The 18,193-nt window shown below is 46.7% G+C and overlaps 1 protein-coding gene across 6 annotated transcripts in view; it reads right to left on the reverse strand.

Annotated features, from left to right (window-relative positions):
• The window catches only part of ETV6 (ETS variant transcription factor 6), a 253,951-nt gene that overhangs the window by 17,522 nt on the left and 218,236 nt on the right, over positions 1-18,193 (reverse strand). For 4 of the 6 annotated variants that reach the window (XM_084956744.1, XM_005652587.4, XM_001924598.7 and 1 more), the window contains one exon: positions 6,506-7,051. In XM_084956744.1, coding sequence (XP_084812870.1) covers positions 6,506-7,051 — 546 coding nt within the window. Of the gene's footprint in view, positions 1-702; positions 4,151-4,941; positions 5,248-5,976; positions 7,052-18,193 lie in introns of those variants that run through there. The other 2 variants (XR_014803833.1, XR_014803834.1) reach the window with 2 other exon arrangements.

The raw sequence follows: 18,193 nt of genomic DNA on the forward strand, positions 1-18,193 counted from the left end.
CCTCCCGCTCCCCCCACTGGCTGTGGGTGAAAACCCCAAGCCGGGAGCTATAGGAGGGCTGGGTCTGGGGGCTACAGCGGAGAGTGTGGAAGGACAGAGCTCTGCTAGCTGCTCCTAAAGCCCCAAGCCCCTTTGGCTTATGCAGAGGGGGCCCCTATAACCCCGTCCTTTCTCTTCCCCAAACACAGCATTTACACGTGTGTGTGTGTGCGCGCGCGTGCATGAGTGCAGGGTGCACACATGCATGCACATGCCCACACCTTATTCCAAAGGCCCAGGGACGAGACTGTCCTTATCATTTTAGTGTAAGCCACGTGGGCTTCTCCTTTACGACGCCTTTTCCCCCCTCAGGCCTGTTCCGGAGGCTCATTTAGAAAAGTCCATGTGCCTCATTTGAGACACTCCCCACAGATACCACAGGGGAAGAAGCAGAGATGGCAACGACAAGAGAGAGGGGTGCTGTGGGACTCCCCGCTAAAGCCCCTGAGGATGAGCCTCCGTCTGCCAGCCCTGGAGTCTCCTCCGGCTTAGGTTCCTTCCTCTGAAGTCAGATGAGAGGCTCCCAGGCTTGCATTTCTGTGCATACAGGACTCATCCAGTCAATCAAGCCCAACCAAGAAAGTACACTGCTCTAGCCAGGTGACAGGTAAGCCACACAACTCTATCTCTTTGGTGATAGAATCTTTTTGTCTCCCTCCCTGCTTTTTTTTTTTTTTTCTTTTTAGGGCTGCACCTGCGGCATATGGAGGTTCCCAGACTAGGGGATGAACTGGAGTTGCCACTGGTGGCGTACACCACAGCCACAGCAATGCCAAATCTGCGCCTACACCACAGCTCACAGCAACGCTGGATCCTCAATCCCCTGAGCGAGGCCAAGGATCAAGCTAGCAACCTCATGGATACTAGTTGGGTTCATTTCTGCGGAGCCACAATAGGAACTCCTCTTTCTCTCACTTTCTCCCTCCCTCCCTTCTTTCACTGTAACTGTGGCATGTGGAAGTTCTCCGGGGCCAGGGATTGAACCTGTGTCGCAGCAATGCTGGCTCCTTAATCTGCTGCACCACATAGGAACTTCTGATGAGAATGTTTTTGTTACTGTTAAAAATGCAGCCTTGGGAGATAACACACATATATTAAAATGTCCCTTTAAGGAGCCGAAACAAGTCCATCTGAGGGCTGGACATCGGGGTCACCGGAGCTGGGAGTGGGGATGGGATCATTCTAGTCTCACCTGCCGCAGAATCAACTCACCAATGATACCCTCACAGACCATGAAGCCGTTCAAGTTTGCAAAGCAAATCAAGAGACTTAAGCAAAAGTTGTGAGCTAGGCGCAAGAAAAGAAATATTCTCTTTGCGTGGGTTATGGACTCTGAACAACCAGGTGTGTACAGACCGCTAAAGCCCCCACTTTTGTGCAGCAGATGAGGGGCCACGAAGGGATTATGAACCAGTGTGCCAAAGAATTTTGCCTCCTTAGCAGACTTTTGGATTAAGGCCAAGGAAGGGACTAGCAGACGGGAAGACTCTGGCAACTCAGGTTTTAAGGGAATTGAAGAACTGGAAGCGAAAGCCAAAAATGACTTAAACTTTTTCGTTTAAAACGGAGCTGTCTCTAGGTAAAACCAAAGCAGGGCTTAGTTTTTCTGATCGCATAAAGTAAGAGCGCTATTGCCTTAACCCTGCAAAGACACACCATCTGGCATTTAGAGATGCTAGGAACATGCCTGGCACAGAGAGACACGTGATGATTTTTGAATAAATGCGTGAATGATTTAACGACATCGTCCAGGTATACCAAGCTACAATTTCTTTCCTCAGCTGTATTTTATTTATGTTAATGATGGTGTTATAACTACTCTGGGCGGGTCGGCAAGCAGTCTGCAGTCTAGAACTTAGCTGCCTCCTTTTATCACTTGTCCCTGTTGCCTGCACACGTCTTAGGCTCCCCTCACTCTCTGAAGTGCAAGTAATTCCTTGAGCGAAGGGACAGTGTTTTCTACCTCTGCCTCCTGCGTTATGCCTATGAGTCCAAGCATCCTGAACACAAACGCAGCTCCGCAGAACAGAGAGCAAGTGGACCTTTCCTCTAAAAGGCCAGTGGGTAAATATTTGAGGCTCTGCTGGCCATCCAATCTCGGCCGCACCTCAGCCCTGCCCCAAAGCAGCCACAGACAGAAGGACGTGAATGGGTGTGGCCATGTGACCATAAAACTTGATTTACAAAAACAGGCGGTGGCTGATTTGGCCCACAGGCCAGCGTTTCCAGTCCCTGGGTCCGAAGGAAACGAATGTGTTGGAAAGAATGCTGGATGAAGCTCCGGGCTGGACTCTTCATGGGCCTGAAGCTCAGTTGCTTCGTCTGTGAAAGACCTTTGTAGCTTTGAAATCGTGGAGTTCTAAGAATGATTTTCAATAAACTCTGAAAACACAGCATCACCTGTGCTAACCTTCCAAGTACGATGCTCACTGCCTCTAACATTCTTTGGCTATGAAACACCTTAGCAAGACACAGGCCAGCTAAGGTGGGCTGAGAAAATGTTAAAAGGTGACAGATGCTCGCCTATCCCCCTGCCGCCAAGCAACCCTTTCCTGAGGATACGAAGCAGAACATAGCACAGAAAGAAGCAACTTGCCCACTGTTGCACAGACCACTGACGAGTCAATAAACAACCAGAACCCACTCTGTCCTGTGTTAAATTCTCTGCCATAAACACCAGCCACTCCAACTTGTTAAACTCAATAACAGTCCTTTTTATACTTTGAAAACATAAGCGACACCTTTCAAAATCAGCTCCATGTGCTATTTCAATGGATCTAATTTGTGGTTTGTGTTCTGTCAACTACTTCCTAGATTTCCTTTATCGAATATTTTAGTTTTTCCACCAGGTAAATACCTATCATCACTTTGCATGGAATCTCTTTAATTGTATGACACCGCCCAATTTTAGAGATATTAAAATATGGAAAAAAAATGATGAAATATGATGGAATTATCTATTTATTTATTTATTTATTTGGGGCTGTACCAGGGGCACATGGAGGTTCCCAGACTAGGGGTCCTGGCAAAACCAGATCCTTAACCCACTGAGCGAGGCATCATCATGGATACTAGTCAGATTCATGACCACTGAGCCCCAACAGGAACTCCAAAATATGGATTTTTAATGGACCTGGATTCTTAAGTTTACATTTCTATGTGAAATAGAACAAATACACCAGGCCTTTTCTTGCTCTGGAGTTTTCTCCATCTGGAATGACCTCTTTTCCTCTAGTCTCCGCTTGTCCACATTCAAAGCACTCATCTAGGCCCAACTAAAAGCCAGCCCCTCCATGAAGCCTTCCTAACACCCCTGCGCTGACCTCCTACAGCACTTCACGGGGGTCCTTGGAAGATGGACTGCACTCGGAGCTAACTGTCTTCAGCTCCCTGACAACAAAGACGGTGTCTGACGTCTCTGCGAACACCCCACCGCCGTGAGCGCAGCGCAGTGCCCTAAACACAGCAGGTATCCAGAGCCATACATCCAGGAGTCCCTGCACAAACTGTATCAGAACGGGTACCTTTTTAAGCCACATCCGTGATTAGTGTTCTTATGCATACCTCCGGTGACAGTCTTCTTCAGAGTGACATGCTGTGTGACACAGTGCAGCGCCTTTAGTGCTTTCTGTGCTCACGTGAAAGGCTGAAGGAACTAAGTTTTGCCATCTAGAAGCTGCTTTACAGGGATCTGAACAGCTTTTACAGAACTTGACATCGTACCTAAGAATCTTTCAGTGCATTGGACTCCAGTACACGCAGCATCAGTTCTACAAGGATCTGAGTCGTCCAGAAAGACACTGAAAGGCTCGGGGTGGAGACACCAGGGTATCCCACTTGAAACCAAGAAGCCTGCAATTGTGATGGGCTCTGTTCAGAGGGTTCCAGGGTCAAGACTAAATGTTATATCATGGACTCCCCAACCTCGTCTCATCCTTGAGAGGAAAAACAGTGCCTTTCGGTTACATTAGCAAATCTGGATTTGGTTAAATTAGGGAATACAGACATATGGAGATTATTAAACTTTTGACTATACCAATAGAATAGCACAATTTTAAGAGACTCATGTTAAAAAAATGTACAGACGTAACAAACAAGGGAGAAAACAGCTCTACGTCTAAAACAATGAACTTAATATATGGGGCTTATCTCGGGTGGCTAAAAAGTCTGCGGTGCAGACAGCATCACAGGGGAGGCGGACCAGCCAGACCGTGATGAAAAAGGCAGATACTACAAGGGCAGCTCAGGAGACAGCAGCCAGCGGGGCAGCAAGGGCTGGTCTGTGGCCTTGTCACCCAGCCCTGTGTGACCTCTGCTTCTCCAGCGCTCAGCTTCCTCTGAGGTTTCCCCCGTAAATGACCTTTCCATATAAAAGGAAGATGGCAACAAGCTGCCCTGAAGAGCTGTGCTGAGGATTAGAAACAAGTAGAAAGTATCCGCACAGTGTCCAGCACTGCCATCCAGACCACGGAAGAAACAAGACAAGAAGGGTGTGGACAGACGAGAAGGAAAGCCCAAGACAGGTCATCTGTGTTATTCCCAGGAATATACTGACCCCATCCTCTTTCTCCAATTATCAATTATCTGGGGAAATTCACATGCTTTGCCTAATAAGCTCTTTGTTGCGTTATCCCCTGTTCTTTCTATTCATAGTTTTTTTTTTTTTTTTTTTCAATTACCAAAAAACCTTCCATGTGTGTAAGGGTAGACAGAACAATAATGTGAACGCCTGTGTATCCATCACCCAGACCTACAGCCATCGGCTCATGACTAACCTTATTTTAGGCTCGCCCCACCCATTTTTCACTCCCAACCCTGTGGGATGACTGTGAATCACATTCTAAGCATAGATCATTTCATTTTTCACAGGTTTTGAAGCCTATACATCACAGTTCTTGGCCATTTTCTTGATTCAATGTCCCTGATGTAAATTATTTAGAATGATAAAATCAAGGTGACACTGGAGGTGCCCTGGGGGCTAAAGGAAATCTTAGAAACAAATGACTTAAAAAAGGGACATTGAGGAGTTCCCATCGTGGCTCAGTGGGAACGAATCTGACTAGTATCCATGAGGATGCAGGTTCGATTCCCGGCCTCGCTCAGTGGGTTAAGGATCCGGTATTGCTGTGGTCTAGGTCGCAGACGTGACTCAGATGTGGCGTGGCTGTGGTGTAGGTGGGCAGCTGTAGCTCCGATTTGACCCCTAGCCTGGGAACCTCCATATACCATGGGTGTGGCCCTAGGAAGATTGGAAAAAAAAAGGGGGGGGGGAGACAATGAGCCAAGGCAGAGGTAGTTAAAAGCAGCCTGCGGGACCTGGGTTGTCATGCTATTGTGAGCACTGCTCCATCCTTGGCTTCAGCGGGAGCTCTGTCCTGGAGCATGGTCTCAAGGATGAAGGGGTACGTCTCACCTTTCCCTGAACAGTTCTGACTCCTCTTCTGTGTCCATGTCTCCCTCCCACGGTTGGCCCATAATCATCTTCAGCATTGAACTACCTCCCTTCCTCAGTTCTCCAGTCAAAAGGGTCCTTCTCTCTGCATTGCTTCCATAGCACTGAATCGTCCCAGCACACAGTAGGTACTCGACAAATGCTTGTGCCTTGACTGAGCAGGGCAGAGGGCTTATTTCCTTCTGCCTTATATCCCAGCGGTTTTCACACCTGTCTCTCCCAGCAAATTTTAAATCCCTCGAAATAATTGTGTGAAACCAGCTCCACACTCCCTACTTTCTGATGTGTTTGTGCACAGTAGGTGCGCCAAAAAAAAAAGTCTCGTGAATGGAGAGGAGCTCTAGGAAAAGAGCTAACATTGCCAAGAGGTTACAGGATTTAGCTTCTGGAGAATGACTTCATGTAAATTATGGGCGGGCCAGCAAAAACACAATGTGGTGATTTTTTTTTCACCGGTTTCCACTGGTTTCTCGTCTTAGGGAAGCAAATCTGGGCCTGTCGTCATAAAAGGAAAAGAATTCGGGAGTGGTTTCCTCTGCCCAATAGACCCAGCAACACCTGCCTCCAACACCCTCATCCTGCTTTTCTCTCCCACTCCCTCCCCAGGTGAAGGCTGCATGGAATTCCTGCCCATAGGATGGAATTACAGGCCTGAATCAAAGGTTCTTTATGCTGTGCCTGCTCATTAATTAGCTGCTGGAAACTTTGGGACAGGGCCATTAACATGCTCATAAACCTTTTATTTTCAATGTTTTCGCTCAGCCGCGATACCGATGTGACTCTCCTTGTAAGCTGGACGGAGGACACGTGTTTCTTAACACTTCTGAGGCTCATTAAGTCCTCCATCCCAGGGCCTCATTAACGAGCCCATTAGGGATTTCGCCTTCAGTAGGCAGAAGCCTCCACTTGCCCTCGCAGAGCCGTTGAGGGCGCCTCATTGCGAGAGGGGGAGGCGGCTGCCAGGCTCTGAGGAGAGCATGGGGCTGGCGGGTGGCAAGGGCAGTGCACGCTTACCTGCTATCCTCCCGATGGGCATGGCGTGTTCCTCAGGCGGGGAGACGGAGACCATGATGTGGTTCATATACGCCAGGTCTTCCCGATGGGAGAGGTTGATGGGTTTCCCTTCCCGGTGCAGCCCGTCCTCCGAGAGCCGGGACTGCTTGAAATCCACGGAGTGCCGGGGGTTCAGGATCAGGGGGTGCATGATGGGACTCGGCATCAGCTGGATCACCCGCGTGCTCTCCTGCCGGGGGCTGGAGGGCTTCTGGTGGGGCTCAGAGGACGGTGGGCAGTGATTATTCTCCATGGGAGACACTGACAGGGGGTAGGGCTCCTGGTGGTTGTTCTCCTGGTGGAGCCTCGGTCCCTGGGCCCTCTCGGCTGGGGAGAGGCGGCGGATCATGTTGTCCAGGGGGGACCGGAGGGGCCGCTGCTCAGGGTCCGGAGAAGGCCGGTGGTTTGTCGTGATGGGCGATCTGGAACGGTGCAACAGTTCAATGGTGGGAGGGTTGTGGTGTACGTTCTCCACCGACGGCCTCGGGGTCCTCTGGACACAGTTATCTGTGGAGCAGAGGGAAGGACAATCAGAGACCCGGCTGGACGGTCAGGAGAAGGACCTCACTGTGGTCCTAAAAGTGGCAACTGTGGAGGGCGATGGGAAGCAGGGGCACCATTCTTCCAAGGATTCGAGGTCTTTGTCACTGCTTCAAAAGTTAAAGTACACATACTTGAAATTCCTTTCCTGCTGCCAGAGAAGCTAAGAATATCTACAAACACTCCCGTAATCACCTTCCAGTGGCTTAGAAACACAAGGAAGCCAAACATTCATGATCTTTTTGTTGTTTGACTCTTCGATGTGGCTTTCAGGGTCCTTTAGGGTCTCCCTCTAGTTGCTTTCACTGCTTTACCTTTTCATAACCCAGTTGGCAGAGTCTCTGCCTCCAGGAGTGGTTGGTATTAATGATAATGACAATGATAATAACGCAACGACTATATATCCTATAAGCTGGATTATATTGTTTAAAAGGGACAACATGCCTAAGGAGGAAATACTACTGCTACTTCTATTTCACAGGAGAGAAAATGGAAAGATAAAGAAGTTAAACAACTGGGAGTTCCCGGTGTGGCAGGGTGGTAACAAACCTGACTAGTATTCATGAGGATGTGGGTTTGATCCCTGGCTTCGCTCTGTAGGTTAAGGATCTGGCGTTGCTGTGAGCTGTGGTGTAGGTCACAGACTTGCCTTGGATCTGGCGTGGCTGTGGCTGTGCCTGGCAGCTGCAGCTCCGATTCAACCCCTGGCCCAGGAACTTCCATATGCTGTGGTGTGGCCCTAAAAAGAAAAAAAAAAAAAAGTTGAGCAAGTTACCAACGTTACCCAGCCTCCAGTCAGATTCTAGAACCTATGTATCTATTATAATATCTGCCTTATTGCTATGTAGAAACTGGTAGGAAAGTCTCATCAAAACCTAGCCTGGAAACCTCCATATGCCGTGGGTGCAGCTCTAAAACAAAAAACAAAAAAGCCAAACCTTGCTCTAAGCATGAACAATGGGCTGAATTTATAAAATGACAACCTTGTACTTGAAAGAAGATTTAGGGTCACCTTCTATGTGTATGGTCCCTAAAAAGGGGGTCAGACAGGTAGCGTTAAGTGAGAAGGAGGAGGGATGGACAACCCTGACAATACTTCCACCCCATCCCCCCTGAACTTTCAGGCTGGAGACATCTGAGCAAGGACAACATCGGACATGTATACAGGTCAGCAGCAGCAGTAGTTCCGTGGGCTGGACTGAAGGCAGGACCAGCACATACGTGGCTGTAGGAGTCTCTGCTAAGGATCGGAAGAAAAGAAACCTGCCTTCAAGAATGGAGCTTTCTCCAGGGTACCATACTCATCTTGATGAGGCATCTCTGGAACACCTGTTCCCAGAGCTCTCCCACCTGAAAGGATGTGCATACTTGCAGGTCCCTGTTCTGGTCAAAGATTTGTCCATGGTTCTGAATAAAGCAAGTCATAGATATCTTCCTTATCCATCATGATGCTATCTAACAAAGAACACATACAGGGGACCTGGGAGTCTGATAGGGTTAGAACACAGAGGCAAGGGAGATGGTTTCTTAAAATTTTATACAGCGTTAATAGGAAAATGGGGACTCCACTAGATCTCACCGATTATATGAGACCATGAACAAAAGAAATATTGTTCATGAGCATTAAAAGAGCGTCTACTTGAAGGTAAAGGGCTTATTTTGTAACCACTGTATAACATCCTGCCAGGAATTTTAAAGCGCTTCACCACTGGAATAGCTATCAGTAGGAGTCTGGTTTAAGAAATGTCAGCATGTTTCTAAATGAAGGAGGTCTACACAGCTATAAAATGGAATGAGAAGTATCTCAAGATTCTGCTAAAGACTGGTCTCCAGGCTCTACAGTTAGATAACCAAAGCAGGAGGGGACAGATTGGGAATTTGGGATTAGCGGATACAAAGTATATATAGAATGGGTAAACAAGGTCCTACTGTAGAGCACAGGGATCTATATTCAGTATCCTGTGATAAACCACAATGGAAACAAATATGAAAAAGAATGTATATTTATGTCTAATTGAACCACTTTGCTGGGCTGCCGAAATTAACATTGAAAATCTATCACAATTGACCAAAATTCATTTTTTAAAAAGCTAAGCAAAGCAAGATGAAGTATTTACAGTATGCAATCACTATGCTTACAAAGGAGAAGAGGATTCCAGTTAATGACAGAGTGACTTGTATCAGACTTTCTTACATATAGAAATGATAGAATCTGGATAAAATATACTTATGGAAGTTAGGTGAGGGTACTGGAGAAAACTGAAGGGGACTTCGCTCTTGAAAGAAGGGAACTGCCCAGAGTGAGAGCCAAATTTATACAGCTTTCACCCTGAGGGTCTGCCCCAGTTCATGTAGCATGGGACAGCTAGAAAATGAACAGAAAGCCGCTTGAGATGTCAGGGAGTAGAGTATAAAGCTGCCAAAAGGGTAAAAAAATTGAGAAAACAAATTCCATAAAGGAGGGAGCCTCAGAGGGAGTAGATAAAGTTCTCACAAATCCTTATCATGTGCTCCTGAACAACACACATGCAGGGGGAACTCCAAAGAGCTCAGTGAAAGGCAATAGCTGTATTGTTCAAGATATGAGCAGAAATCTCAGATGCTGGCCACAGTACTGGAGATAGAGTTCAGAGTTTGACTTCTGGCAAGGAAGGCTCTGTAAATACCTCAGGGTGTTTATTACCCAAGAATAGCCACACCTTAGGAGTGAGGACTATACTCTGGGACAAAGGGATTTGCTAAGGGCTAAAGGCAAAATGGAACTAGATCTTCCCTAACCAAATATAAGGCGAAGCCTCCACAAATTCAAAGTGATTGGCTAGTCATTTACCTGTCTGCTAGCATTAGAATGAAAACTCTTCAGAGGAATATAACTTGACCCAGAATCTCTACAAAGTGTTATCTATAATATTCAGTATCCAATAATGATTTTTTTAGACATATGAAGAAACAGAAAATTGTGACCCATATTCAAGGCAGTCAACAGAAATAGACTCTGAGATGTTGGCATGAGCAAAAAAGAACTTTAAAGTACTTGTTATAAATAAGTTCAAACACTTAAAATGATGGTCATAATAAGTGATAACGGAAGGAAACTATCAGAAAAAAATGGAAAGTATACAAAAAGATTTTATAGCTGAAAAATACAGTACATGAAATGAAATACTGAACTGAATGGACTTAACAGTAGATTGGAAATGAGAAAAGAAAGGACTAGTAAATTTGAAAACAAATAATCAAAAACAAAAACAGATCGTCAGTGATCTATGGAATAATATTAAATGGTCTAAAAGAAATATAATTGGAGTTCAAGAAGGAGAAAACTTTTTTTTTTTTTTTTTTGGATAGAGGAGAGTTTTTTTTATCCCCCCTACCTAATGCATATGTTTTAACTAAGTTATTTTGAAGCAAATTAAAGATTTTGATATCCTGCCCCAAATACTTGTGTGCTCCTCTAAGAAAACATTTAAGATGATTTTCCTGCACAATCATAGTAACATTGTTAAACAGGAGAAAACAGAAAGAATGGGGAAAAAAATTGAAGAAATAATGGCCAATTGTCCTCAAATTTGTAGCAACAACAACCACAAATACACATACTGATCCAAGAAGCTCAGTAAATCCCATGCAAGATAAATACAGTGAAAGCTACATCCAGGCACACAGTCAAACTGCTAAAAACCAAAGATAAAGAGAAAATCTTGAAAGCAACCAGAGGGGGGAAAAAAGGTTATACCATATACAGGGGAAAAGTTACATTAACATGGCCACCTTCTTTCTTAAGCAGCTAGCAAAGAGAGAGAGAGTGTGCAAGCATACGCACTAGAAAGATAGAAATGGAGACCTATATATAGATTAAAAAATACTTAAGAGGAGTTCCCACTGTGACTCAGTGGAAACTAACCTGACTAGTAACCATGAGGATGTGGGTTTGATCCCTGGCCCCGCTCAGTGGGTTAAGGATCTGGCATTGCTGTGGCTGTGGTGTAGGCTGGAAGCTGCAGCTCTGATTGCTACCTAGCCTGTGAACTTCCATGTGCTGAGGGTGCGGCCCTAAAAAGAAAAAAGAAAGACTTAAGAGACACATCAAACCATCTGCAAAGTACAGACAGACTTGCTTGGGTTGTGATTCAAATCAACTATAAAAACTCTTATGAGACTGTTGGAAAAATGTGCACATTCATAAAATAGCTGATGATACTGAGGTGCTATTCGTTTTCAGGAGATGTGAAGGATCTCTGATTATAATTTTATAAAGGGATTTAAAGTACTCAACCTTGCAAGATACAGGTTGGGATGACAAGTACCAACTTCCTCACTTTAACCTCAGTGCAAGTAAATACTTACAGGGTACCGATTGGGCCCGTGGAATTAACTTATTTAATAGCTGCGATAATTAGTATGATAGACATGATCTGTGATCTCTCAGGGATGAGGCACGTTTTCTTTTCAGAGCTAATATGGATCAATTCTGCCCTCCACAAAAATGAATTTATCTTTTGTCCATGGTTCACGTCTCATTTGTCACCGAATATGATCACGGGAAGCCATATTTAAGACAGCTGCATTTTGAAGTTTCATATATTTTCTTCTAAATGCCATTTACAGAACGTCTCCCTTTCATTAAACTTATTCAGGTTTAAAAACACTCAAGGATGATGAAGACGATGTATTTCAAAATCCCATTTCCCGAATCCATTTCCTGTCTTACAAATTTCCAAACGGACACAGGCGGTGGCCAGTCGTCTGGTTACCTGCAGGCTTTCTTTGATGTCCTGGGTTTCAAGGCTCAGTGGATGGGTGTGCACTCAGGACAAGCCTTAGGAAGTCGGGGAGGGCTGCGAGAGGAAGAACTTTCATGCTAAGGGGAAAAGAGGAACTGATGTAATGTCCTGGAGAAATTTCACTCTCTGTTCCTGCCTAGATTTTGGGAACAATGACGGAGGGAGATAGTGCTCTGGACAATCCAGCTCAGATCTTACTTCTGACTCAGGATCTGGGCAGGAACAGGACTCGGAGGAGCTTGATTTATTTATTTCTCGGCAGACACCACTGAAAGAGGAAGTACTTGATGAAGCTGATAACATTAATGGCAGAGAACTGGATCTAAGGGTATTTAATTCCAGGCTCCTGGTGGTCTGGGCACAACCACTGTCAAGGCCGAAAGGTCTGCCTTGAGCCCTTCCAAGCTTTGTTTCAGGTTGCAAAGCACGTGCCCACGTTTGGAGTGGATTCTGACGTTGCTGCCCTGCTGCCTCTGTTATTATAAGTTGGCAGCGGGGTATGGAAACTTATGAGACCAGAGGCGGCAGGCAGAGAAGCTCCGGACACAGGAAGTGCACTGAGAGGACAGTGGGTGCATTAAATCCCCCAGATGTAGGAGTCTTCTGTCTAAAACAAGAAGTTTTTTTTTTTTTTTGGTCTGGCCTTGATGTCTGGGTTTGTTCTTGGTGAACGGCCCAGCTGGAAAACTGGGAAATAATCCACATTGCCCTTGGTCTGAAGGTCTTGATATGGGAGAGAAACACACAAGGAAGAGAGAGGAAAAGCCGCAAGTAATCGGTCAGTGGGAAGACCCAGGTCTGGTTGGGACCTCATTCTGGCTGAAAGTACTTTCTGATCCCAAACCCTTCTCTCTGTAGACCTCTTTTAGATACCAAAGAGTCCTTCTTCTCACTACCAAAGAGTCCCCCACAAATTAGGACTGTGAATGTGATGGTCACAAAAAAGGGCTGATTTCTTTTCTCAGCTTCTTTTCTCATTAGAAAAGTGTCTCCAAAATTCACCCACATTTGACCCAATTGGAGTTCCCGTTGTGGCGGAGCAGACATATCCGACTAGTATCCATGAGGATGTGGGTTCGATCCCTGGCCTTGCTCAGTGGGTCGGAGATCTGGTGTTGCCATGAGCTATGGTGTAGGTCACAGATGTGGCTCAGATCCTGCGTTGCTGTGGCTGGGGTGTAGGCCGGCAGCTGCAGCTCTGATTCCACTCCTAACCTGAGAACTTCTCTTTGCCACAGGTGCAGCCCTAAATAGTCAAAAGCAAAAAAAAATTTTTTTTGGACCCAATTTAATCACAATATATAATGATTAACTAGTAGACCCTAAAAAACAAAACTCTGCCTTTGGTTAAAGTCTTGGGGTTTGACTAGGAAATTTCCAGGGCAGAGCACAGGCTAAGATCAAGTTTGTCTCACACCCCAGGATCACATTTCCCCATTCATGCTTTCTCTAAGCCCATGGATGATGATAAGAGAAGTTAGGGAGATGAAAGTGGTGGGGGGGGAGCAGGTAATTCTCACTCATCATCCTCAGTGATCCATGTGCCCCCGCAACACCAAAGAGACCATTTCCCAGACAGTTTAGTAGGAACAATGAATGATATAAAGACCTATACGAAAATGAAAGGCTCGAGGCTTTTCTTTTTTTGCTTTTTAGGTCCGCACCTGCAGCATATGGAGGTTCCTAGGCTAGGGGTCAAATTGGAACTGTGGCTGCTGGTCTACACCACAGCTCACGGCAACGTCAGATCCTTAACCCACTGAACGAGGCCAGTGATCGAACCCGCAATCTCATGGATGCTAGTTGGATTCATTAACTGATGAGCCGAAACGGAACTCCTGCTCCGAGTTTTGAGATGGAATTCAAAACAGATTTCATATACATACTCGGGTTCTGTCACCCCCTGATACGACTTGTGTCCCCCCACTCCAAAATCTGTATGTTTACGCGCCCCCCCCCCATACCTCAGAATGTCACCTTATTTAGAAAAAGGATCACGGCAGATGTCATTAGGGAAGATAAAGTCATGATGGAGCAGGGTGGGCTCCGGTCTGGCTGTGCCCTTAATGAAAAGGGGACCTTGGACATGGACACACACACACACCACGTGATTGGAAGGGAAGCTTTTGCCACAGTCATTACGATCTAAAAGGAGGCAAAGAACTTGCAGTGATGCAGACTGTGTGTGGCGTAATGTGTTTGATGCAGAATCTGGAAAAGAGTACGGATATGTGGTTCTTGCTCTCAAGGTCTCATGGTTGAGTGGAGAAGGCAGACACATCAACACGCAACACGAAGCTACAGGTGCTAAATGAAGAGCACACAGAGGGTAAACCATGTGAGATCTACAAGCCAAGGATGGCCAGCAAACCACTGGGAAGCAGGCAGAGAGACAGCATGGACTTTTTCCCTTCACAGCCTCGGAAGGCACTGATCCTGCCCATACATTGGGGTGGGACTTCCAGCCTCCAGCTCTGTGAGATAATGCATGTCTTCAAGCCACCCAATCTGCGGCAACCCCAACGCGGCCCTCCTACTGCCCTTCCAAGAGGTTGAGCCAAGACTTTCGGCTAACCCTTTGCCTGCCCATTTCAGTGTTTCCAGCTCACTGAATTCCCTTGTAGGGCCTGAGATGAAAACTGCCCTCGTTCGGCATGTATGATTCACAGACGTCTGAGGTCATAAACAATAAATCCTATGGAAGCTCCCAGAATTTTATAAGCATTTGGTGAAAGGGGCGACACGGAACAGAACAGGTGACCTGCGGGGATGCTGAGGCCTAATCTTTATCCCTGTGGGTGGGATGGCCTCCAATGAGCCACCTCTGTTGGTGGTCCAGGGCTGAGGGTGTGGGTGGGTCTACACCAGCCACAGGTGAGGTTTCTGCTCCTGGCTGGATGCTAGCTCTGTTCATCACAGTCTCAAGAAATCCCCACACAAGAAGAGAATGAAGAAGTCAAGGGATCAGGTTTCAGATGAGCCAGTTAGCCCTTTGGAGGTAAACCCTGAGAAGCATTCACAGGGAGGGGGCCAGGGCAGCGCAAAGATGAGGGAGAGGCGTGTGGAGAAGGGACAGAGCGAGAAGACGAGATGGAGATGACATGACATCAGCTGAGGGCTTCCTTCTCTGGAGGGTGAACTTAAATGGCCTCCGGCCCCCATATCTCAAAGGAACCAAATGGCATTTCCTGAGGGGTAAGAGAAAATTTCTTGAAGACTTCCTGGTTACCTCGGGGGGAATTATTCATGTGGATGGGGGATCTCCTGTCCCCCAAGCTTCTGGCTCAATTGAGCAAGCTAGTCCCCGGGCTAAGGGTGGGCGCCACCAACTAGAGGAGGCGGCTGGGGGTGGGAAGCCGAATAGGTCCTCCCGGAAGGAGGCTGATGATCCTGCCTGGTGTCTCCACATGGTCCCAACACAACCAAACGCGGCACCGGGCGCCAGGGTCAGAGGATGAAAAGGTTGTGCTGCCCTAGACCCTGATGTCCAGGAGGCCAAGCAGGGAGAAGAGGCCCTGGAGAGGAAAGGCAGCGAGAGAAGAGGGGAGGGAGGCCTGGTGTGGGGGGCAGGGTTGACTAGTACCTGCAGGCTCTGCTGCCAGGGACAATGGGAAGTTTTTGAGGGACCTCTTCACCTCCTGCCAGAGTCAAGAGGCACAAAAGGCTTAGAGTTCTGAAGGGCGAGAGGAGATTAAGTGTGAGCCATATTAACAGATGGGCATGGAGAACCCACCAGGTGCCAGGTACTGCAGGTGCGACAAAGTAAGGCACTGCCCATGTTCAAAGCAGGCTGTGTCCTGAATCACGGTTGGAATTTTATTTTTTATTTATTTTTTTATTTTTTTGAGGGCTGCACCCACGGGTCCAATCGGAGCTGTAGCCACTGGCTTACACCATAGCCACAGCCACACCAGATCCTAGCCACATCTGTGAACTACATCACAGCTCACAGCAATGCTGGATCCTCAACCAACTGAGCGAGGCCAGGGATGGAACCTGCGTCCTCATGGTTACTAGCCAGATTCGTTTCCGCTGTGCCATGATGGGAACGCCCTATTTACTTTTTAAATATTAATTTATTAACAATACTGTGAGTTTTTTTTTTTTTTTTTTTTGTATCCAGTGGCATATAGAAGTTCACAGGCCAGGGATGGAACCGAGGCCATGGCTGTAACCAGAGCCACAGCAGTGACAACGCCAATCCTTAACTCACTAAGCCACAAGGGAACTCTAAGATTGGCACTTTAAATGTATTCTCCCACAGAAATAATGCTACCGATGGTGCCTGTTTAATCCATGAAGAAGTCCTAGGATAATGGCCTGGGTAGTCAACAGGCCTCTCCTATGTCCAGATGCATAAATCTGGTGTTTGCACAAAGCACGTGCTGTTGCAATAAAAGGAATGGTTAAGAAAACTGGAATTGGAGGTAGGCAAACACCATCAACTACGCAATGATGTGAATCAACCTAATAGTACTGAATTGTACACCTAAAAACGGTTATGATGATAACTGTCATGTGTATTTTATTACAATTCAACTTTTTTAAGCTTAAAAAAAAAGGAGTTCCCGCTGTGGTGCAGTGGGTTAAGAACTTGACTGCAGCAGCTCACTGCAAAAGTGCAGGTTCAATCCCCTGCCCGGTGCAGTGGGTTAAGGGATCTGGTGTTATTGTGGTGTAGGTTGTAGCTACAGCTCCGATTCGACCCCTGGCCCAGGAACTTTCATATGCTGTGGGTGCAGCCATAGAAAGAAAAGAAAAAACCCAATGAAATAGTGGTAAGAATAGCAAATAATAATAATCGTGGTAGCATTTATCAAGTGCTTGCTGTGGAAGAGATGCTGTTCTGAGGGCATTCATTTCCTGTATCAATTTGACCCTCTTACACGGATCATGTCCACCAGGCGCTGCTATTTTCATTCTTTCACAGACGCAAATGGAGACACAGGAAGTTAAAGAATTTGCCTGAAAAGTCACACAGCTGGTGATTTGAGCCCAGGTGGTCTGGATCCAGGGCTCTCTGGCTCCACCTGCCTCACATGCTTAACACATAGAGCAAAGATGTTAAACCCGTCACAAACACGATTCCAGAAAGCCTAGAAAATCGGGATGGTTTTTTCAACAACGGATAATAGGATGTGGCCAGAGCTGCTGAAAGCCTAATCTACTTGGTGCCTGCTCAGCACTGCCCTGGATGGGGGGCGATGCAGCTCTCAGGGCGCCCCCACTCGCAGGGCTGGCCGAGCAGGATGAGCGCCTGCACCTCTGCTCTCAGAGGCCAGAGCCTGACTCAGAACCCACACTTCTCCCAGGCTGGCAGATGTTCGTCCTGCTTAAATCCACTCATCCTGAGGCAATCAGTGATCCAAATGGGTCAATTCAGTCCACTTTAGTATGACTTTTTCTTTCCTTTTTTTTTTTTTTTTTTTTTGTCTTTTTGGGCCACTTCCACGGCATATGGAGGCTCCCAGGCTAGGGGTCTAATCAGAGCTGTAGCCACTGGCCTACACCACGGCCACAGCAACGCGGGATCCGAGCCGCGTCTGCGACCCACGACCCACACCACAGCGCATGGCAATGCCGGATCCTTAACCCACTGAGCAAGACCAGGGATTGAACCTGCAACCTCGTGGTTCCTAGTCGGATTTGTCAACCACTGCGCCATGACAGGAACTCCTAGTATGACTTTTTAATGTCATTAACTGAAGACATACACTGGGGTCTCGAAAGTTATCTCTGACTTTTTTTGGGCTTAAATTTGGCAGTTTCGGGTACAGATGGTCCTCGACTTACAATGGTTGGGCTTAACATTTTTTTCCGACTTTAGCAAGGTACGAAAGTGATATGCATCAGGTAGAAATGATACTTCACACTTTTCATTTTGATCTTTCCCCGGGGCTGGCGACATGCAGGACAACACTCCCTGGGGATGTCGGGCAGTGGCCGTGAGCACAGCTCCCCGCCAGCCACGTGGTCACAAAGGTGCCTGGCTAATGCCACTGTGCACCCAGACAACCATTCTGTTTTTCACTTTCAGTATAGTATGCAGCATATGACATGAGATATTTCACACTCGATTATAAAAATAGGGTTTTCATTAGATGATTCTGCCCAGCTGCAAGTTAAGGTAAGTGTTCTAAGCAAGTTTAAGGTTGGCTGGGCTAAGTTGTGCTGTTCCATAGGTTAAGGGTATTCAATGCATTTTCAACTTGGGATATTTTCAGCTTATGATGGGATTTTGGGGGCATACCCCATCCTAAGTTTAGGAAGATCTATACTATGAAGCAGAAACATTAGGCTCTTGGGAGTGTGGGGACCTGCCAGG

This window comes from Sus scrofa, chromosome 5 (genome assembly GCF_054392235.1).
Source record: "Sus scrofa isolate SSC_HxYL_T2T_F1_AM1 chromosome 5, Sscrofa_HxYL_maternal_Yorkshire_Landrace_v2.0, whole genome shotgun sequence".
Lineage (NCBI taxonomy): Eukaryota > Metazoa > Chordata > Mammalia > Artiodactyla > Suidae > Sus > Sus scrofa.